At 44.0% G+C, this 23,233-nt stretch overlaps 2 protein-coding genes across 2 annotated transcripts; one reads left to right on the forward strand and one right to left on the reverse strand.

The window, feature by feature from the left end:
- Window positions 1-2,006: 2,006 nt before the first annotated feature.
- On the reverse strand, window positions 2,007-2,951 carry OR9A4 (olfactory receptor family 9 subfamily A member 4; the record flags this gene model as incomplete). Its single annotated transcript, XM_084785678.1, has 1 exon — window positions 2,007-2,951. The coding sequence occupies one exon, from the start codon at window positions 2,949-2,951 to the stop codon at window positions 2,007-2,009; it is 945 nt and encodes a 314-aa protein (XP_084641804.1).
- An 11,212-nt stretch (window positions 2,952-14,163) lies between these two features.
- On the forward strand, window positions 14,164-15,104 carry LOC311599663 (olfactory receptor 9A1-like; the record flags this gene model as incomplete). The annotated part of the gene is given in 2 exon segments (XM_084785679.1): window positions 14,164-14,668; window positions 14,671-15,104. Coding segments are annotated over 2 exon segments (939 nt in total).
- Window positions 15,105-23,233: the final 8,129 nt, after the last annotated feature.

The following is a 23,233-nucleotide window of genomic DNA, read 5'->3' on the forward strand; positions in this document are numbered from 1 at the left end:
ACAAAAACAATATTAATAGGTTCACAGTGCCAAGTCTTCCGTTCCCTTTATGCCCACTTCATCACCACGGTTTCAGGACAACTAGTGACCATCCATAGCAGTTGTCATCCACAGCAACTGAGAATACAAAGCCACTTACATTCAGTACACTCTGGCTTCCTCACTCAAGAATATAGGGTGTGTCCCATCCCTAACCAATACAGGAAGAACATCTTTGTTCTGGCAGCTTCAGAAAATTCCACTGGATGGATGATATATTGTTTAACCAGATCCCTATGGACATGCCACACGACATTAATTTGTAGTGTTTAAAAATTCTACCCAGGATGACTCCACAACGTAGCCATGACCAAAGAAATGGAAACAATGACTAGAAATGGGGTGGAGCTGAGGGGAAAAGAGGGAAGTTGGGCAACGCGGAAAAACAAAACATGAGCGCAACTCTGGAGAAAGCCGGACAACCGCATGGAAAACTCCGAGGCTTCTGAGTGAGGGGAAATGGGAACCCAGAAGTACACTGGGGACTGGAGCTGCCAAAAGAGGAACACAGAGGTGCGTGGGGAAGGACGGTAGGAGAGGATGGACAGAAGAAGGACAAGAGAAAGGGAGGCATTATAGACCTGGAGACGACGGAAGACGGAGAAGCCCAGAGGTGAACGGGAGCTGCCTCATCTTCAGCCCTGTGTACCGGCACCCTCAGCCCAGGGCGATGGAAAGCACAGCTTGCTTCTCATTCTAGCTCCATCTCCTAGCTCCTTTGTGGCAACACTAGGGTCTGGGTGATTGGAGTAAGAGAACACCACCTTCCCCAGGTCTTCCTCCAACACCTCAAGAAGGCTCTGCAATTATGGAGACGATTGCTAGTTCCCGTGGTCCGTATGTCTAGGAATGAGCTCAAGATGGACTATGGGAGGATTTCCGGTGGTTAGAAAAAAGTCAGTGTTCCTCAGAAACTTGTAAACCTGATTCCTATCTGCAAAAAAATAAGGAGTCATTTCCCTTGCCTCTGGCAGAAGGAACATATGGCTCCTATGGCTGCATATAGAGTCCATGCTGGCCTCCGGGGCTCCCTCAGTCCCTATTGACAAGTACTTGTTGTACATTTCAAAATCCACATTAGTCTCCTAGACCCTCCCTCGCCTGAGCAGACTCGCCCTTTTTGTAAACCACATGATTTGACCACCCCACACACTCTGTCTGTGGCTAGCCTCTGGCTAATCTCAGGATTCCCTCTCCTGCTGTGTTCTAATCTCTCGCCATCTCCACTGCACTCCCCTACTTCTCCAGCCCTGGACATGTCCACTCTGTTTTCTTTTCTCTCTGCTCTGGACTCTTCCAGATACCTCTGGATATTTTCTCTCTCTCTCTTTTATTCACAATAAAAACCTTCCCCCCCAATAATGGATCGGTCACGTCAACAATTTCCTTACTATTTTCCCTCATGTGGTTTTAAAATGGCCTATCAAAGCAACAGATACCCAGATAAACTCACAGGGACTGTGACAGAGCATACTGTCACAGAAAAATAAGTCCCAGCACAAAGGAGGGGAAATAAGTACGAAATCCCACCCTTATCCAAGAAGCTATTCCCTGTGGATAGCTTCTAGAAGAAGGAAAATTGATTTTCTTCAATGGAGTGACACTTGGTATATCAACCACGCTCCATATCAGGCAGCATGCTAAGGAATAGATGGCCAACTCAGATAAGACTTGGTAGGTTTCAGTGGATTTTTAATTCGGTGATGTGTTGTTGTTGTTGCTGTTGTTGTTGTTGTTGTTGTTGTTGTTGTTTTTAAGTGAGAGTGAGAACATGAATTTGGGTGGGTTAGGGATGGAGAAAATCTGGGAGGAAAGGAATAAGATTTTTAAAAAATGTGGTCCTTCTTAAAGTCTTTGAACACAGATTGTTTAATGATCGTAACTGTGGGACAGCTCAGAGGTGCTCTTCTCAGATGATTCTAGCATTCTTAGTATGTGTTTGGCGATGTACATGACCAAGGGCAAGGCTAGCTCTTGAGTAACTGGTAGCAATGACTCACTCCATCCCGAAGGGCTTCTAAGACTTTCTCATTACGGAGTGTGAAGATGAAAGGGTTGAGGAAAGGAGTTACAATTGAAATCATCAAGGAAACTACCCTATTGTAGTCAGCCGCCTGTGTCTGCTTGGGTTTCACATAGAGGAACAAGCAGCTGCCGTAGCCAATCACAACACAAGTGAAGTGGGAGGCGCAAGTGGAGAAGGCTTTCCTCCGGCCAGAGGCTGAGGGGATCTTCAGGATGGTGGAGATGATATAGGTGTAGGAAACAATTGTAGGGATCAAAGAACCGAAGAGAACAAAGACCGCCATTAAAAAGAGGATAAACTCTATGAAAACAGTATTGCTGCAGGACAGTTTGAGCAACTGCCCTCGGTCCCAGAAGAAATTGTCCACCACGTTCGATTTGCAGTAGGTAAGGTGAAACGTGGCATAAACTGGCCAAATTTGATAAAGGAACCCAAATATCCATGACACAATTACCACAGAGTTGCAGGTGCGACTGCTCATGATGGTGCTGTACCTCAAAGGGTTGCAGACAGCCACGTAACGATCCACTGCCATGGCTCCAAGCAATGAAAACTCTGTAGTCCCCAGAGCAAGCTGCAGAAAGAGTTGGGCAACACAGCCAGCCAGAGAGATAGCCTGCATCCCAGGAAGCAGCAGCCCCCACAGCATCACAGGCACAATAACGCTTGTGACCAGGATCTCAAGGACGGAGAGGTGAACAAGAAAGAAGTACATGGGGGACTGCAGACGTTTATCAACACAGACGATCACAATGATGACCACATTCCCCGCTAACGTCACTAAGTAGAAGAAGCAGAAGGTAGCGAAAAGGATGTGGCGTAGCTTTTCAGAGCCAGGAAAACCAACAAGATAAAATTCAGTGGCACTAGTGTAATTCCCCAACATTTAGTTCTGAGTCCTTGTTCCTTTTAAAATCTAGAGAGCAACAGAGAGAGAGGAGGAGGAGGAGGAAGAGAAAGAGGACAATGTTTCTCGCCTCAGAATCACGGAAGACACTATCGGGTTAAAGAGACATCCCCTTGAGTTCCTGAACTCCACACCATGGCTGTTATTTTCTATCCACACTTGATATTAAATGTCTAAGAAATAACATAGGTATGAACTCAGATATGTGAACGCAAACTAGAAGTGTGCAAGGGCAAATGGATACGTGCTAATCATCAATACCACAACCCACAGCATTTACAGCATAAACAGGGAAACTCACCCAGAATAACATGTTCCTTTGTCGCTCGCCATGCTGTAACTCCTCCTACATCCTGCTGTGATCAGCCATTACTCTACTTCCCTGAGCACAGCCTGCCTGTTTATCGTACCTCTTCTCTGCAATTGTGCTTCTGTCTTACAAACCCCTGCTGCCTTTCGATGGCCCTAAGTGTTCCTGGCCAATCTGACAGAGATGGGGCTCCTTACATCCGTTGTGTTCTCCAAACACATTTGGGGCTCCATCTGTGTTGTGTTCATCTGAAAGCTTCCCCTCTGCAATATGGATCAGTTATGGAGTGTGGCTGGGGCGTGGAATCTAATTACAAGGGATACAGTCATAAGGCATCACCTTTTCTGAAATAAAGTATTATATCTTCCTCAGACTCCGGGGCTTGCTTCCTGAAATAGCTTGCCCTCTTCCACTATTTTTTTATTTTTTGAGGATGATGAAAAGCATCCTCACCTCTTACCTTGGTGAATACGTTTCCTGCAAGCAAGCAAGGAAGAGTCCAGTAGGAGTGAAGAGATTCAAACTTTAGTCTTCCGTTTTCATCTGTCCTGTGAAGTCTCCACCTGGGACCAGAAGGCAAGAAAGTAATGGTGAGATGGAGACAGTATCTCCTACATCTCTTGGGTCTCAAACTCTACTTTCCATGGGAGACAGGACTTCAAAGTACTAGTGTACTCCTATATCTAACCTGCCACTGTCTCAGTCCCACCAAACAGCTTGGGAAACGCCACAGGAACTACCGTGAGCACCTGTTTTCTCCACAGTCCTGGGAGAAAAGAAAAACACCAGAAAACACCAGTGGGTCAGCCTGAGCTCCTTCCTTCACCTCATTCGGGTCTTTGCACAGATGTCTCCTCCTCCCAGCCCTTCATTTAGAGAAACTTCATTTTTCTCCAAAACAGCCCAACACACCTTTGCTCTCTACCCTCCCTCGGGCTGTTTTTCCTACCGTTGCTCTTATTGCAATCGCAAGTCATACGTTTGCTTGCTCACAAATGTAGCCTCAGAACACCACATTTGATTAATGCATCCTTTGCTTCTCTTTCTTGTATTGCCAGTGTCAAAAAACAGTTTGATGATAATATGCACTCAGATGCACTCAGTGGTTTTTTGTTTTTTACATGATTATGCCAATGAACAGAGGCGAGGAAACAGGGACTAAACAGAGAATACAGCATGATCTTGTAGATCTGCCAGTCCTAGAGCTCTGCAAAATGGCAGGCAGATAGAAGAAAAATAGGGAGAAGAGAGAGGGGTGGGATTTGAGAGCAAGGCAGAGCTTTATACCAGCCCTGCACAGAGCCGAGTAAGTGTTCTCTGCTAAGGAGGAAGATGTGACTTCTGGCTTACCTTTTGTGCACGCCAGTCTCTCTTTGGTGTGGCTGTGTCCTTAGAAAGCGACAAGCCAAGCCTTTCCATGATGGTGTTTTGCTGTTCCATAGCTCATAGGCAGGAGCTCCTGGAAGACACCTCCAGACAAGGGGACTCAGCTAGGAAGTTCATTGCCTCTCTAGGAATCACGTGAACTGGCTATCTCCTGGCTAGTCCAGACCTAACACCAGGAGGCAGAGCCAGTGGCTGCTTTCCACATTCATAAGGAAGAACCTTGTCCACACACAGAGACGCTTAGGGAAACATCCAGAAGTCATCGTGGTGAGGAAAGTTCATTTGTCTTCTTCTCTTATATTCTCCGTTCCCTTCTTTCTTTCCTATATCCGCCCCCAAGGATAGTTTGCAATCCACTAAGGAACAATTTTTAAAAGTTCAAAGATACACTAGGGATGCTAGCAAAAAAAGAAGAAAAAAAAAAGCTGAGCAGAACTTGTATCTTTCTCTCTGGAGGCTAATCAATATTCAGAGCCCTGAAAAGTTGTTGAGTGAGCAAACTTAAAGCTTCCCTTATCAGGCACTTCTGATCCCCGTGTCAGCTTCTCTCAGATTCTAAATTATAAACAAACCCCCCAACCCCACCTTCCCCCAACCTGATCCTCTCCCCACCCCCTCTCCTACCCAGTTATTTTATTTCCCCTTCTCAGGGAGAGTCAAGCATCCTCCCTTGGGCCTTCCTTGTTACACAGTGTCTTTGGGTCTGTGGATTGCAGAATGGTTATCCTTACTAAATGGCTAATGTCCACATATGAGTAAATGCATACGATGTGTGTCTTTCTGGGTCTCACTTGGGATTACCTCACTAGGGATAATATTTTCTAGTTCCATCCATTTGCCTGTAAATTTCATGAGAGGGCTGGGAGAGAGAAGGGAAACTGATGCTGTTGGGGGTAGGGGGGTTGGAGGGGGGGGAATCTCAGGGACAAGCCAGCCACAGAGTAGGCTCCTCGGAGGATATAAGGGTGACCCTAGCTGAGACTCCTTAGCAGCTGGTGATATGGAGACTGAAGTAGCCACCTCCTGTAGCCAGGTAGGACATCCAGTGAAGGAAGGGGGACAGCAACATACCCACAAAACCTTTGACCCAAACTTGACCCTGCCTACAAGGTGTACAGGGATAAAAATGAAGCAGAGATTGAAGGAAGGGTCAAACAATAGCCTGCCCAACTTGAGACCCACCCCATGGGAGAAAGCCAACCCCTCATGTTATTAACGGTACTCTGCTATGCTTGCACACAGGCGCCTAGCATAACTGTCCTATGAGGGGCTCCACCCAGCATCAGATCAAAACAGATGCAGAGACCCACAGCCAAACATTAATGCTCAGGGAGCCTTGTGGAAGAGTTGAAAGAAGGATAGAGGGACCCAGAGGGGACAAGAACTCCATCCACAAGAAGACCAACAGAGTCAATTAACCAAGGACCATGGGGCCTAACAGAGACTGCACCACCAACCAAAGAGCATGCATGGACTGGACCTAGGTCCCCTACACATATGTAACTGATGGGCAGCTTGGTATTCATGAAGGTCCCCTAGCAATTAGGAGGGGTTACCTCTGACATGGGCTCTGTTGCCTGCTTTTGTATCATTTCCCCCTACCTGGGCAGCCTTGTTGGGCTTCAGAAGAAGAGGATGCACTTGGTCCTGATGTGACTTGATGTGCCGGGATGGGTTAGTGAGGGCCTCCTCTTTTCTGAGGAGAAGGGAGGGAGCAAGTGGAAAGAGGGTGGAAGGGTGGGGCCAGGAGGAGAGGAGGGAGGGGGCTGCAATAGGAGGAATATAAAGTGAGTAAATAAATTTTTTAAGTTACGAACAAACAATCCAGGCTGTAAAGTGGCAGCTTTCTAGTCCGGTCTATGCCTGTCCTGTGTGTAGTTTAGCCCAACAGAACCTTAGCTACTCTTAGACTAGTGCTTTCACTACTGGCTCTCTTGTCTCCATGTTTTTTGTTTTGTTTTGTTTCATTTTGTTTTGTTTTGTTTTTAAACAGAGTTGATTCGCTTTTATTTTTCTTGTATTAAAAACATCTATGTGATAGCCACAGCTGGAGCCTGGGTCTTCTGAACAGAAACTCTGGTGTGGATTTTCACAAGATAATCAGTGAATTCCTGATAAGGAGACTTGGTGGGCACAGTTTCTTTCCAGAGGTCGGGTGTCAGGTAGCTTTAGGTCTTGAAGATGGCATCAAAAGTGGACTTGGCAAAGTTGTGTAGACTCAACTTTCTTAACCAAAATATTTTATTAACAACTTATTGACCGAGCCTACGTCAGTTATAACCCAATTAACCCAAACAGTAGGAAATGAGGATTAATTGACACAACAACAAAACCTTAAGGATATCAGTCCCGAGGAACGATTCTCCGGTCGGGAGCCACAGGATTTCTTCCACTGGAACAGGGGGTAACCAGACCCCAGAGCCTCAGCAGGAGCCGGAGCTCTGAAGCCTTCCCTCAAGTGGATTTCTCTAGGAGCGTCTTGAAGGGCAACAATGAACACCAAATCTATCCCAAGTCTTCAATCCACCCTGCCGCCAGTTCTGGGCTCATTTATATAGCTCCTCCCAGAGCCTGCTCTCAGGATCTTTTTCATCTGGTAGCAATTAAGCTCCTGCACGAGGTGGTTGCTCTTCTAATGAATTAACATCACCTGTTCTCTTACTAGACCGTTCGGTCCCACACTTGGGATCCTAAAGAACAGGTTTCTCTCCTTCAAAGTTGCCCATGGTGGCAGTTACAGCCCCTGGCTGATGTACAGCAGTTATCAATACCGGCCATCAGCAGCAGCTTCCTGGGCACAGGAGCAGAGACAATGACAGTGCCTCTGGAGGCAGGGATGAGACACACCAAAACAGAGCCACAGGGGCCTATCACCTTGTATAGAACAGAGTGTGGCTTGCCAATCTTGTTCCTCCAGAATCCTCTCCACACAGGGATGATGGAAAACTTGGCCAAGATGATGGCCCCTCGGATAGCAGTGGCTACCTCCTTGAAGCACTTAATACCAAGACCAACGTGACCACTGTAGTCCCCAATAGCGACAAAAGCCTTGAACCTGGTCCGCTGGCCAGCCCGTGCCTGCTTCTGCACTGGCATGATTGTGAGAATCTCATCCTTTATGGATGCGCCCAGGAAAAAGTCAATAATCTTAGATTCCTTAATGGGCAGGGAGAGCAGATAAATCTCCGCCAAGGACTTGATCTTCATGTCCTTAACCAGCCCAGTTTGGTGACAGGGATTTACTCCTTGGCTTCGGCTTTATCTCCAAGAGCCCCATGGCCATGGCCACTGCCAAGGCTACCACCATGACCGCAGCCCCTAAGACCATGCAGAATCCTCCATGGAAGCCGCTGTAGCCACTGAATCCTGGGCTCTCCGGGGCCTCCTGGGCCTCCTGCTGCACCGGTGTCATCCTCCATTTGCTGTTTTTCCAAGGAAGAAGCTCCAGGTTTCTATGAACCCACTTTCCCAGCTGATCTCTATCTCCTATCAGATCTACTCTGCCTAAAGTTACATAAATTATGGTAAGAAAAAAAAAACAAATAGAGAGGAACTGCCTTCTATTTTAACATCAGAGTATGTGAGAGTCCCCGATCACGGAGTCTTCCAGCATGGGCGATTTCCGGTAGAGGCCACTCAACTCAGGCAAGCATTTTTGTGTGTCTTCTCATGCTATGTCTCCCTTACATGTCTGAATTGAGGAATAAAATATAAAAAGCCAATATTTGGAAGTGGCAGAAAATATTATATAAAAATAAAGATGGCTGGGTTGCTGAGTAAGTGACAAAATTACATTTGAAGTAATTGTTTTTAGGGCTGGGAGGTGGCTTATGGGGAAAGTGCTCACTGCGCAAGCATGAAGACCTGAGCTCAAAGCTTTAGCACTCAGGTAAAAGGTGTAATTTGTAGTATTGAGCCTAGCATCCCAGAACCAGAGACCCCAGCCAGACAGCTAGACAGCCAGATTAGCCAATCAGTGAGCCCCAGGGGCTGGCTGGACAGCCAGTCTAGCCAATCACTAAGCTCCAAGTTCAGTGAAAAAGTCCATCTTGAAAAATAAGATGGAGACCAATTATAAAAAAAAAGATACTTAATGTTAACCTCTCACCTCTACATGCACAGGCACAGATAAGCACACCCACACCACATATGCACGTACATGCATATGTCATACACACAGACATACTACAATAATAAACAATCTATTCGTTATTATATTTTGTAAAACGTGTCATTTTTCAAGTTAACTACTACAGAATATAAGTTTTAGAACAAAATTGCATTGATCTTGTGAAGGTTTCATTGACTTCATGAGTGCAGTGATTCTACTGTGTCCAGGATATGACAAACACGTCCGTCAGCTGTAGGAGTTCTCTGGTAGAATTGTGGGGGTTGCTTACATATACTAGTAAGTGGATCAAGGGCTGTCTCTGGCATGGACTCTGTTGCCTGCCTGACCATCACTGATCACTTCCGCCCTGGCGGGGCTGTCTTGTGCAGCCTCGGTGACAGAGGGATAAGCTTAGTTCTGATTCAACTTAATGTGCTGCTGTGGGTTCCGGTGGGGCGCCCTGTTTCTGAGGAGAAGGGGAGAAGGGATGGAGGAAAAGAGGAAATAACCAGGAGGAGAGAAGGGAGGGGCTATGATAAGACCTGAACTCAAAGCTTTAGCACTCAGGTAAAAGGTGTAATTTGTAGTATTGAGCCTAGCATCCCAGAACCAGAGACCCCAGCCAGACAGCTAGACAGCCAGATTAGCCAATCAGTGAGCCCCAGGGGCTGGCTGGACAGCCAGACTAGCCAATCAGTGAGCTCCAAGATCAGTGAAAAAGTCCGTCTTGAAAAATAAGATGGAGACCAATTTTAAAAAATAAAAAGGTACTTAATGTTAACCTCTCACCTCTATATATATATCTGTAACAAATAGTTTAAATCTCTATTTCATTAAATTTGGCTCTTATCATTAATGTTTGCTATTAGGAATGGGAAAAGCAAACAACTGTTTAACAAGAGAATTAGTTTTCCCGAGGGATGAGCTCTCCCTGGTTGTTCGTTCCCGTACCAGGTGGTCAGCCCTGGAAACACAGACGTGCAGGCTGAACTGAATGGAATCACTTGTTTGTGTGTATATATAAAACGACAAAGTTTAAAGAAAAGAAAGCTGTGAGTTTGGGCAGGCTAGGAAGGACAAGAGGGAGGGGTAAGTGATGGAATTATAATTTAATTAAGTTAAAATTTTCTCACAAATTAATAAGAACAACAAAAAAGAAATTGAGCCCAGGAATTCACACTGGTTAGAAAAGTATCGGTGACTTTGTAGTAAAAGATAGGCATTGGTTACCACACTTCTTCTGTCTCATCCTGTGATGCTTTTTAAAATTTTTATTTTGCTTTTCTTTTTTTAAGATTTATTTTTATTATTTATACAGTATTCTGCCCAAACGTGTGCCTGCCAGAAGAGGATACCAGATCTCATTACAGACAATTGTGAGCCACTTTGTGGTGCCTGGGAATTGAACTCAGGCCTTTGAAAGAACAGACAGTGCTGTTAACCTCTGAGACATCTTCAAGACAGGGTTTCTCTGTGTAGCTATCCTGAACCTGCTTTGTAGACCAAGCTGTCCTCGAACTCACAGAGATCGCCTGCCTCTGCCTCCTGAGTGCTGGGATTAAAGGCATGTGCCACCATGCCCACCATCATGTGATGCATTTTATGTTATAATATAGCAAGAAATTATCTAGCAAACATCACCCAGAGGCTAGCACCATGCTGTTGGAATTCTCAGTTTCTACAACTGTGATCCAAACAAACTTCTTTCCTCTATAAATTAACCAGCCTCAAGTATCTAATGGAAGAACAAAACATAGAATAAAATTTTTAAAAACTTGTTGTCAAGAAGCAGCATTGTTACTACACATATATCTGAAATTGTGTAAGTGGCTTTGGGACTCGGGTAACTGGTTAAGGCTAGGGCAGCTTTGAGTATGGCAAATAGCTCTTATTGTCATAAGCAGCACATTGAAGGTGGACCGCTAATCTTGCCCCACTGGGTCAAAACAGCTGAAAAAAAAAGCCTTTTAAAAGGAGAGTACAAACAACTTGTGTGTGCTCACAGTTTTGAGGGTTCAGTCTGTGCTCACTTCGCCCCATTGCTTCTGGGCAGAACACCATGGTCAGGGCATGTGGTAAAGTAGTCGGCTCATCTGGTGGCAGACAGGAGACAGAATCACCCAAAGAAAGGAAAAGACAAACCCTTCAAAGTCACATTCCCAGTCACCTGCCTGCACCATGCAGAGCCCGCTTCCCAGTAGTCCCATTCCTGGCTTCTGGATCTTTTATATAAATATTGAAGCCTTTGGCGCCGGGCGTGGTGGCGCATGCCTTTAATCCCAGCACTCAGGAGGCAGAGGCAGGCGGATCGCTGTGAGTTCGAGGCCAGCCTGGTCTACAAAGTGAGTCCAGGATGGCCAAGGCTACATAGAGAAACCCTGTCTCGAAAAACCAAAAAAAAAAAAAAAAAAAAAAAAGGAAAAGAAAAAAAATATTGAAGCCTTTGGTAGAGTTTTCTTAGAGATACCTTTACTTTCTATACAATTAAAACAGAGTGATGCACATAGAAGAAAGGCTGATTTGAACTGTTTGCGGACAACTAAGACTTGGAGCCAAAGAGAAGGCAACCTGCGTGATAAGGCACTCTTAGTGAGGGAGTGTCCCACTTAGCCTGTTACACACCACAAAAGTTCTCAACTTTGATCAGCCTCAGGAGAAATGGAGTAATAATAGTTTCTCTGGCTTTCTCTAGACTGCATCCCTGGGGTCCGAATGAGGTAACTTTGTTCACTGAAAAACTTCCCTTAGAGATAGACATCGGGGCGGGGGTGGGGGGAACAAAGGGAAAAAGAAAAAAAAACAACTGGGGACTCAATAGCGCTAGGCATTCTGGGGTTTTCCCTAAATGCTAACGTGAAGAAAGTTCCTTAGTTCTGAGAGGAAAGGTAAAAGCAGCTTGCTCTAGCCCAGGGAGTATGCTCAACACAGATCAGCCAGGACGTAGTCTGAGCTGAATTGCAATGTCATACAACCTTCAGGTCGGTTCTTTTCTATGGAGGTGAGTCTCTCCCTTGTTCCCTTTCTGTGAAGTAGAGGGACGTGCACTGACATGAGCATCTCAGGCTTGGCTGCCTAGGGAAGATCCTACCAGTGAGAACCGAGGAGTGGGCTAAGGGAGCATTAGGAAAGGCAGAGTCAGAACACGGGTCTTTTCTCAGGGATAGAGCACTTCCGGGTATTGCCAAACCCTTGTCTCTCTTAACTTTCCATATGGTCCTGACAAGGCAAAGATTGTAGGAAGCAGGTTACTGAGTTCTCCCGACCAGTCTGTCCCTGCTCCACAGTAGCTGTTTCATAAAGATCTACATTTAAAAAAAAAAAAAAGACTGACTATTGAAAGGGAAGTGTCATAATAACAAATGAAAGTAAAAAATAGATGCATCAGAATTGGTTGTATCAAAGACAGGATAAACTTTGCTCATAGCTTTTTTTTTTTCTTTCTTCATTAACAAATTAATGGACTGACTAAAAAAAGTACTCATTGAGAACTAGCCCACTTTCCATATTAGGCAGAATGAACAAGAAAGGCAGCGTTCTTGGTTTTATGGTGTGATCATGTGGTGAAAAGAGTGACAGAAAATAAACAAGAGTTGGCATTCAACTTCAAGTGTAAGAGCTGACAACATAAAGAATGCTTCGAGTGAAGGGTACTGAGCATCCTTTTAGAACCAATGGTGAGAGATAACTCCTTGAGCCTGGATACTTGGGGAGAGACCTAAAGGCTATAAAAGATGGGCCCAAAAATCCTAGTGGGCCGAAGCCCTTGTCTAGGGCAGATTAGTGTCAGACGAAGAATTAACTTTCTCGTGTGATTTGTGTGGCAAGACACGATCGGAGCAGGAACAAGTGCCTGAGATGACTTCCTAGACTTATCATAGTGAGACCATGGCCAACTATGCTATGTAGGACCCAGGTGGGACTTACAGTCCACAGTAGATAGCTTTCTAGAATGTTCAGCTCTTCTGAAGGAAGGGATGTTACTCGGACCCAAAGCCTCCCATCCACTAGTCCAACATGAGGGAAACACGTGACAAATAGAAGCCGGGGATCAAAAGGCCTCTTCTGTCCTCCTGGTCACAACAAGTGTTAAAGTCTTGGAAAGAAGTGGCCTTGCCTGTCAAATCCTAGCTCCTCTGACAAGATGCATTTACTGAAGGAAAAAGCAAGGAAGACTTCTTTTCAAAGATAGCATGGAGGAAGACACTGGCCCACTCACAGAACCAGGTAGCCACCGGATTGAGGGCAACTTTGTCACGTCCCTCAGTCTTATCCTCAGTCTTCTATACCTCATGCTCACTAACTACCACAATGGCCACAGGCAAAACAGAATCTCTCCAAGGGGGTGGGAGGTAAGTGGAAGCTGCTTTCTGGAAAAAAACGCAGTAACCAAGTATGCACGTCTTGGTAAGATATTCCACAGGGAACACTTCTTCTAGGACATGGATGGTGCCAGAGCAGGAATCCATAAAATAGAATACACTCAGCAGACAGGATAATTTGGACACAGATGATGAGGTGCGCTAATTATAAAAGGGAGTGGCCCGAGAAACACACTTACTGGATGTTTAGAGGCAGAGGATACCTAGGAACTGTTTACAGGAACAGGGGACTGTCCGTTGGCAGAAGGTTTCAATGGCCACGATGTGGTGTTGATTACTGAGCTCACCTTTGTCCAACTCAATACTCTTCATGGTTGTCAATAACCAGTTATTATCGGCTATGAATGAGGACAGGACAGCACGAACCTTTCATAGCCATGTAGAGCTTATGAGCAGGAAGTGACCATATCCACAACTGAGAATGGTATTTACTTCTTTTATGTTTAGTAATATTAACATCTGCTAATTTGCATACATTAATGAAGTTTAGTAGGCTTTTCCATACATGCATGCATTATTTACTCTTCAAATCCAACTGCCCTCTCTCACAGCCACCCTCTATACTTCTAACACTGCCTGAACTCTAATTATTGGATTCTGCACTCGGATTGACATTTTAACTCCCACATAAGAAAAGACACTTGTCTTTTTTATTTTTCCTTTTTTTATTTTTTGTCTGCCTTCTTTGAATCAGTCTTAGCCACTATGTTAAACATGATTGAACCACATTATTCTTTTTTTTTTTATGTATTTATTTATTTATTTTGGTCTTTCATGACAGGGTTTCCCTGCTTAACCTTGGCTGTCTGGACTCACTTTTGTAGAGCAGGCTGGCCTCAAAATTACAGAGATCCTCCTGCCTCTGCCTCTGCCTCCCAAGAGCTGAGATTAAAGGTGTGCACCACCATGCCCAGCCTAGACCACGGTATTCTTAAGATGAAATGACAAGCAGTGTTCTCTCTCCCCTTTTTTTTAGAGCTCATGACAACAAGTGCTCAGAACCAAATGTTGGGGAACTACTCTAGTGCCACAGAATTTCTTCTGGTAGGTTTCCCTGTCGCCAAAGAACTACGTCACATCCTTTTTGCGGCCTTCCTTTTCTTGTACTCTGTGACAATATTAGGAAATATGCTCATCATCCTGACAGTCTGTGCTGACAAACGTCTTCAGTCTCCCATGTACTTCTTCCTTGAGCACCTCTCTGTCCTGGAGATCTTGATCACATCCGTGGCAGTCCCTTACATGCTCCAGGGACTCCTTCTGCAGACCCAGATAATGTCTCTGTCCGCATGTTGTGCACAACTGTACTTGTACCTTTCTTTGGGAAGCTCAGAGTTGGTGTTGATAGGCGTGATGGCAGTAGACCGGTATGTGGCTGTCTGCAACCCTTTGAGATACAGTGTCATCATGAGCAGCTATACTTGTACCTGGATGGTAACTGGGTCATGGGTGTTTGGGTTCCTCTTTCAAATATGGCCAGTCTATGCCACATTTCAGCTGACTTTTTGCAAGTCAACGTGCTAGACCATTTCTACTGTGACCGGGGACAATTGTTCAAGCTCTCCTGTGAAAACACCCTTTTCACAGAGTTTATTCTGTTTTTAATGGCTGTTTTCATTATCGTTGGTTCCATGGTCCTTACAATTATCTCTTACACATACATCATCTCCACCATCCTCAAGATCCGCTCAGCCTCTGGCCGGAGGAAAGCCTTCTCCACCTGCGCCTCCCACTTTGCCTATGTTGTGATTGGCTACGGCAGCTGCCTGTTCCTCTACGTGAAACCGAAGCAGGCGCAGGCAGCCGAGTACAACAGGGTGGCGTCACTGCTGGTGCTGGTGTTGACCCCCTTTCTGAATCCTTTCATCTTCACTCTTCGAAATGACAAATTCATAGAGGCCTTTAGGGATGGAGCGAAACGTTCCTGGCAGCTTCTCGAGCGTTAAGGTTGCCTTGCGTGCCGTCTTCACGGTGGGCTCTAACTATCTAAAAACAGCGATCCACACCACTCTGTAGTCACCATTCTCCACGCTTTTTGTGTGTGCTACCCGGGGGATTTTAAGATTCTGAGCAGCTCGCATGTGTGACTGAGTGGCTCCTAAGTAGATTGCTCAATTATTGTTATTTTTGCTTCTTTTTGTGGTTTCAGGCCACAAGTGCCTGTATCATTAAACAAGTGCTGTATCATTAAGCTATAACTTAAACCTTCAGTTTGTTATTTTCAGTAGCTCAATATACAAATACTTGTGGTTATAATGAATTTCCTAAAATAAACTTGACATGTGTAATATGTGAACTAGGTGTCTGTTTTAGAATATCTGAACACGGGTGTGGGATAAAAGTGAGATTTGTTCTCTAACACCTAACAAATTTTTGATTCTAGGTTCCAAGACTATCGTCCTCTGCATAGCCCTGGCCCTTCGTTGAGTTTTCCTGATGTTCAGTGCTGATAATTGCTGAGCAATCCCACAACTAGGCTCATATGCTCCAGCCATCTTACAGGGTCTCACCAGTGACAGCGGCACCTCATTGGGAATTTTTCCACTGGCAATGGGGAGAGTGAGCTCACTCCACAACCCTGCCCTTTAGCAGTTTCAGCCAGGGTGGGGGGTTAGTGCAGGTGCATCTTTAATCTATGGACTTTCTTGGGGTGTGGGAAAGAGCCTCGTCCTTAGGCCACTCGTATCCTCGTGTGATGCGTTCTGGAAGTTAAGTGACGTGGCAGAACTGGCCTGGGGAAGAAGCAGCCTCCGGCCCCTCTGTGTGTGCTTCACATGCGTCAGTTCCAACAGCTTTGCTCTTCCTGGCTCCCCCACTGCACCCTCTGTTCTGGAGAGTTCTGTTTCTGAGCCCACTTCCTGTGATTTCCATTTTCACTTCCTCATTTCTCTCTTCCCTCACCAGGATCAAGTTTGCCAAGTTGTCTGTCGTCCAGCCCAGCAAGCTCCCCTAACGTGTCTGGTTCATGTTGCCCTGGCCTAGCTCCTGTCACACTTTCTCAATATCAATGCATCTTATGGTTGAAATTTGGATTTTCTTCTGTCCCATTATACATATAGTTACACAAGTGGATGGAAACTCAGATGTCAGGATATGGCTGCTGAAATTAGTCTCGAACTTTAATTTGGTTGAACACTACAGGATGATAAGAAGAATAAGCATGTCTCTATCACTAAAAAGGTATCTAAAAACATAGTGTTTGGTAAGAAAAATAAAGACCAGAAAGTTGTAACTTTCATAAGAAAAATTAAAGTTAGTTTATATACATATTTGCATATGTTTGTATGAAGCTAATCTTGGAAGAAATTGGTTCCCCTGGGATGTGGTGATTAGAATGGGACTTTGCCAGATAAGACACTGGTGTGGCCCAGCGTGGTGGCACACGCCTTTAATTCCAGCACTTGGGAGGCAGAGGCAGGAGGATCACTGAGAGTTCAAGGCCAGCCTGCTCTACAAAGGGAGGCCAGGACAGCCAAGGATACACTGAGAAACTCTGTCTCGAAAAACCAAACCAAATCAAACCAAAAAGACACTGGTGAGGCACACTTTATATTACCTTGCATTCTATATCATGATAATGTCCTACTTCAAATACACACACACACACACACACACACACACACACACACACACACAAATGCATACAAATTTATTTTAAAATGTGTAACATCATTAATCATCAGGAAAATGAAAATCCAAACCACAACAAGATATCTCAACATAGACCGCATCAATACTATTAAAAAGGCAAAAATCTACCAAATGCTAGCAAGGGAACTTCTATACATTATGGCTGAAGTGTAAGTTAGAATTGTCAGCATAGAGAATAGCATGAACATCCCTCAAAACATGCTACATGATCCAACAGCACAACTTCGTGTTATAAATACAGAGAAAATGAAATCATCACATCACAAATATGCCTTCATGTCTATAGCAAGATGTAGATCAAATTAGACACCTATCATTGATTGATAAATGGATCGTGAAAACATGGTAATACCACCCATTTATGAAAAATATTGAATGCTATCATTTTTAGCAAAATGGGAGGAACCATTAAATTAGGAAAATAATTTTGAGCAATGAAAAGTTTTCTGCACTGACTCCCAAGGGACCAATTATTTTCTCACTCTGAAAACTTTGTAAGGAATAAAAGCAATTATCTTCTTCCTAAAGAACACATACCTTGGCTTTTATTAATGTATCAGAGCACAAATCACTTGATTTCTCTCGAGAGATTCTCCTACAGTTCTTCCCACCTTGTTTTAGTTTGGTTTCTATTTCTGTGGTAAACACCATGACCACAAGCATCCTGGGGAGGAAAGGGTTTCTTTTCATTTTCGGCTTATAGTCCATCACTTAGGGAAGGCAGGACAGAAGAGCTCAAGGCAGGAACATGGGGACAGAAACCGAAGAACATACCATGGAGGAGTGCTGCCTTCTGGCTTGCTTTGTTACTTTTTAAATGCGGCCTGAGCCCACCTGCCTCGGGATCGCCATCACACACTTGTTAGTCCATCCCTGGCTATAAATCACACGTGCTAGGTTTTCTATCTTGCTCTCCTTTTTGGAAAAGATAAGTTTTGTGACTTCAGGGTTTCGAAATGTTAGGATAGACAGTTGTCCCATTACCATGCATCCCACAGAAACAACACTGCCTCACAGCTAACATAAAAATCAAGATTATTGGGAAAGCAGTTTCTGTATTTTCCTAGAGTTATTATGAAGTGTTCCGCCTTCCTTCCCTGGCATCTCTTTCCTGAGTGGTGTTCTGCCAGATCCTGTTTCTAGAGATAAGTTCTGAGGGGCGAGTCCTCAGGAGTCTTAGCTTAGGCTTCCAGCTACTCCTGGGAGAAGTAGACTCAACTGTTCAGCTTTGCTAACTGCATTGGCCTTGTAAGGAAGGGTATTGTTTTTAAATTACATGGACTATCTATAGGCCCAGCTAGCAATCAATCAAGACACAGACACTTGTTATATATTAAGATAGCCTTAGTTAACCTGGGGCAGGGCAGATATCAGTCCGTTAAACTACCTCCCATAGCAGGGCCTCAGGCATGGGATTCCTGCCTCAATCCCATGCCATCTGCTTCTAATAACTTCTATCAAGCTACCTCCCATCCATAATCCCAAATACTTGCTGGTGTTCTTCATCTGGGCCAGATTCTCCATCCACGCCGCCAGCCTTCCTCTCCTCCTTTCAGGGTCTCTCTCCTTTCTCCTGAGGGCAGTCCTTCTTCTTCCCAGAATTCCTCTCTCTCCTAGTCCCACCTATCTCCTTTGCCCTGCCCAGCTGGGATGTCTTTTTATTAAACAAAAGTTAGGTCACACAGACAACAAGCAGTAATTAGCATCAAAATACATCAGACCATCCCCCCAACAGAAGTGTGTGGAACTTGGGAAATATCCACACTGATGAGAATGGTTCTTTGATCTGTTGGTCCCTTACAACTTCCGGCAACCTCCTGCCTCTGCCTCCTAAGTGCTAGGATTACAGGCATCTGTTGCCACACCCAGAAAGTCTTCTTTTCATGAGTGTCCATCTCCTTAGCAACCACAGCCTCCCTAGCTACACTTTACATGCACTCCTTTTCTTACCAGTCTGTCTATTTTTCAAATCTTTCTTTTCTGTTTTTTCTGCTCCTGACTTTCACTGCAAATTTGCCTGCGTCTCAACAGTAGCAACCATTCCGCTATCTGGATATATTTGTGTCTGGATATATTTCTTTCTGCCCATTGATCAGTCCGTCGCCTTTAAGGTCTGTCTCCCACAAAGTATCAGGACATGGTCAAAATGCATCAAAGTCTTGGCCACAGTGTCACACATGTATCTTCCAGTCTTATTCCCAAATTAATACTCATTCTCATCTGACTCTTCATCAACAAAGCCTCAATCATTGTCACCAAAGCATTTATCATCAATGTTTTGATGTTTTGAGTCCTTACCAGAATCGCCTGTTCAGTTAACCTACAGCACTATAAGGCTTTCCCTAGCTCACCAACCCAAATCCTTCCTTCAAACCAATTCCTAAACGTTTTCCACATTTTCATAGATAGTAAAAGCAAAACCCAATCCACTTCCTATTAGTCAGCTTTCCGTAACTATGTCAAACACATGAGGCGATCAGCTTACCAAGAGAAAAGGTTTATTTTTGAGGCAGTTTGCGGTATTTCAGTCCACACTTTAGGCCTGCTTGGTAGGAGTGGTAGAAACATACAGTGAAACCTACTTACTTATGACCAGGGCACAAAAAAACAAGGTGAGAAAAAGACCAGGGCCCTCAAATCCACTTTTAGGACATGCCCTCAAATACACAGATATCTTACAATAGTGAGGTCTCCTTCACCTCCTGCAGGAATGTGAGTGAGAGGAGCCGCTATAGCTTTATATGTTTCAATACTTGATTCCTACTGTTTGAGGATTAGAAGGTCAGGCTTTGTTGAAAGAAGGGTGTTCTAGAGCTGGCCTTTGAGGTTTCAGAAGATGTATGGCCCTCCCACTGTGTGCTGTCTGCTTCCTGTTTTTTCAGTCAGGATGTACGCTCCTCTAAAGCCTGCCAGCCCCCTGGCTGTTATGCTCCAATGTTATAGAGAGTTATGGGTGACTGTTCAGGCAACTGCCTCTGTCATTTTTTTTTTCACTTTGGAAGCTGCTAACCTGCACTTCCTGTTTACTGGTAATTCATTTTATTCCTTCTCAAGTCTCTGATGGGGTTGAAGACCAGATAGTTTAGTTTTACAATTAAGCTTGGTTGTTTAGGAGTTAAGATGATTTTAGGTCTAGATACGTGCTTTAATTTGATAGAGATAGGATATGATAAATACTGATTTATATTCAGAATTTTAGACTCACCAAGATAGAAAATATGTTTTCTTCAAGGTTGCCAAATACAAAACACTATGAATGTAACTTTAATATAATCCTGATTGTTTCATGGTTCTTCTTGATGTATGTAGTTTTAAAAATATGTTTAATAATATAAATGTATATGTAAAAAAATAATATTTTTTAAAACAGGCTGAGTGACACATGAAGAGCAAACCAGTAAGCATCATTTCTCCACAGCCTCTGTATCAAAAAAAAAAAAAAATAGAAAGGAAAAGAAAAGAAAGAAAAAAAAGGAATCTGAACTACAATTGTCTACTACTAGCATCATCTGATTTAATCTTTCATTAAAAAGAAAGACTGATAAGACAAATCTAAAAATCCAAATTTTATTGATTCTTCAAAATAAAAGTTTTTCCACTAAATGCTGTGAATTAAGCCATAGTATATTAAATATCACTATTTCACCCTGAGCTGTACCCAGAGGTCTTTTCCAATACCACTGAATGCCCCTGTCTGATGACACTGGTAGACATCCCTGAAGAGGCAAATGGGCTAAGGGCTCAGACTACTGATGATCTCCTATATCTTGAAGGGAAAGAGCTGGTCCAATGTGAAACGCAGGAAGTTTAGAAATACAATCACTCACTCTAAAAGTTAGTCTTGGAATAAACTTCTTGAAAGATAAGTAGGTAGATACATACATACACATATATACATACATACATACATACCAAACAGGATATAGAATGATTGATACTTATTATATTAAAGAGTAAGAATAGATGTAGAAAGAAATTCATTCTCAAGTATAAAGTCCAGAGGAAAGGAAGACATAGACAAGTCTAAAGATCAAAGAATTGACAGTCCACTCGGTACAAGAGAGTCTATAACTAAAAAGTATAATTTACTCTGGAGCAACAACTGATGAGATCTATGAGACCAGAGAAAATTAGACAAAAAAAGAATGTAAGCATGCAGACAGGACATAGATGAATTATTATGGAAGATATCTCAGGAATATATGAGGTAGGTTATATCTAGCTCAGTTGGATAAAAACATGTAACTTATTTGTCATATAATAGGCAAGGGCAGTCACATTAGAAACCTTAACTAAGCAGTAAAAGGGAGAAAATATAATCAGTGAAGAACTGAGCTCTGGTCAGGTTGGGCGTGGTGGCACACAGCTGGGAAACAGAGACAGAAAAGGCACGCATGAGAGGCCAGCCTGAGCTGTTTAGAAAGACCCTGACTCAAAAATGGTGAAACGGTTGCCTTCTAGCCTATCTCTTTTCCTCTGTGTCAGCTGCCAGTTCCAAGAAACAGTCCCTACCAGGGACCTCCCACGTCCATGCCAGGATGGGACTCAGATCAGTGCCTCGCTCAGCTACCATCACAGGAGCTTCTTCTTGTGGTAGATGGGAACCAACACAGAGATGCACAACTGACCAATGTGCACAGAGTGAGAGGCCGTGGAGTACTCAGCCTGAAATGGGAGGTTTCCATCAAATCCTCCCCCTCAAGGGTCAGGAAGCCTGCAAAAGAGAAGGTGAAAAGATTGTAGGATCCAGAAGGGATGGGTGACTCCAAGGAAACATTGTCTTCTGAACACAACAGGATTGATGAACATATGAACTCAAAAATATTATGGCCGCACACACAAGGTCTGCCAGGGTCCCAGTGAAGGGTTCCCATCTCTAACCAAGGAGCTATGTGCAATTGAAAACCACTGGCAAAATAAGTTCAATGAAGTCTTACTGGTGTATTAATCCTACTTCGTGGTAGGCCCCATGCCCTGGAGTAGTTGGCCAACAGAAAACAAACTCAATGATATTTCTGTAGACTTTTTGTCTCCTTTTGTTCTGTTTGGTTTGTTTGTTTGCTTGTTTTTGTCTTATTGGTATTTTTGTTCTATTTTGCCTTCCTTTTTTTTTTGTGAGGAGGGGGAAGTTTGTGTTGGGGAAGTGTTTCTTGAGTTTTGCTTTGTTTGTTGGCTTTTTTGTTTGTTTGTCTGGTTGGTTGGTTTGGGTTGCTTTTTCTTTAAGGTGAGAGAAAAGGAATATAAAGTTGAGTGGGTAGGAGGTGAATAGGATCTGAGATGAATTAGAGGAGGAGAAAAACATGATCAAGATACATTGTATGAAAATATTTTTCAATTAAAAAGAGAAGTTAAGAAGGAGGAGGAGGTGGAGAAAACATAGGCAACTTCTGTGGATCTGACAATGAAGCTGGCTGTGTCCCAGGAGGACCAGACAGGCAGGGAACTGGTGAGGAGCCACCTATAAAATCTGTGACCCAAAATTTGTCCTGCCTACAAGAAGTATAGGGATAAAGATAGAGCAGAGATTGAGGGAAAAGCCAACCAATGACTGGCCCAACTTGAGACCCACCATATGGGAGAGAGCCAACCCCTGACAGTAGTAATGAAACTCTGTTATGCTTGCACACAGGAGCCTAGCATAACTGCATAACTGTCCTCTGAGAGGCTACAACCAGCATCTAATGGAAACAGATGCAGAAACCCATAGCCAAACAATAGGCTGAGCTTGGGGAGTCTTGTAGACAAGTGGGAAGAAGGACAGAGGGAGCCAGAGGGGTCAAGGACACCACAAAAAGACCTACAGGGTCAGCTAACCTGGGCCCATGGGGGCTCACAGAGACTGAACTACCAACCAAAAAGCATGCACAGGCTTGACCAAGGCTCCCTATACATATGTAGCAGATGTGCAGCTTGGTCATCATGTGAGTCTCCTAACAATTGGTGCAGGGGCTGTCTCTGACTCTTGGCTTTGGATCTCTTTCCCCTAGCAAGACTTCCTTGTCTTGCCTTAGAAGGAGGGGATGCATTTAGTCCTGCTGGGACTTGATATAGCCAGGTGGGTTGGTACTCATGGGGGAACCTCTCATTCTTGGGGGACAAGGGGAGAGGGAATGGAATGAGGGGAGTATGAGAGTGGGACTGGAAGGAGAGGAGAGACAGGGTTTCAATCAGGATGTAAAGGGGCTAAATAAATAAATGAAAAGGAAAACAGGAGAAAAAGGATCAGGGCAGAGACTTAGACACTCATAGAGGGAGAGGACATTGGTTTGTGTCTGAATTCTGTAACTGTTCAAAGAATGTGAGCTGTTTGTGTTGATGTTCTTATTTCTTTTTTTTCTTTTTTCTTTTTTCTTTTTTTTTTTTTTTTAGTATGTTCTCCCTAGTACTGAATGTTGATTTTGATCATGTAGTTAGCTACAAAAAT

The sequence above is a fragment of the Acomys minous genome, assembly GCF_964271855.1.
Source record: "Acomys minous genome assembly, chromosome: 6".
Lineage (NCBI taxonomy): Eukaryota > Metazoa > Chordata > Mammalia > Rodentia > Muridae > Acomys > Acomys minous.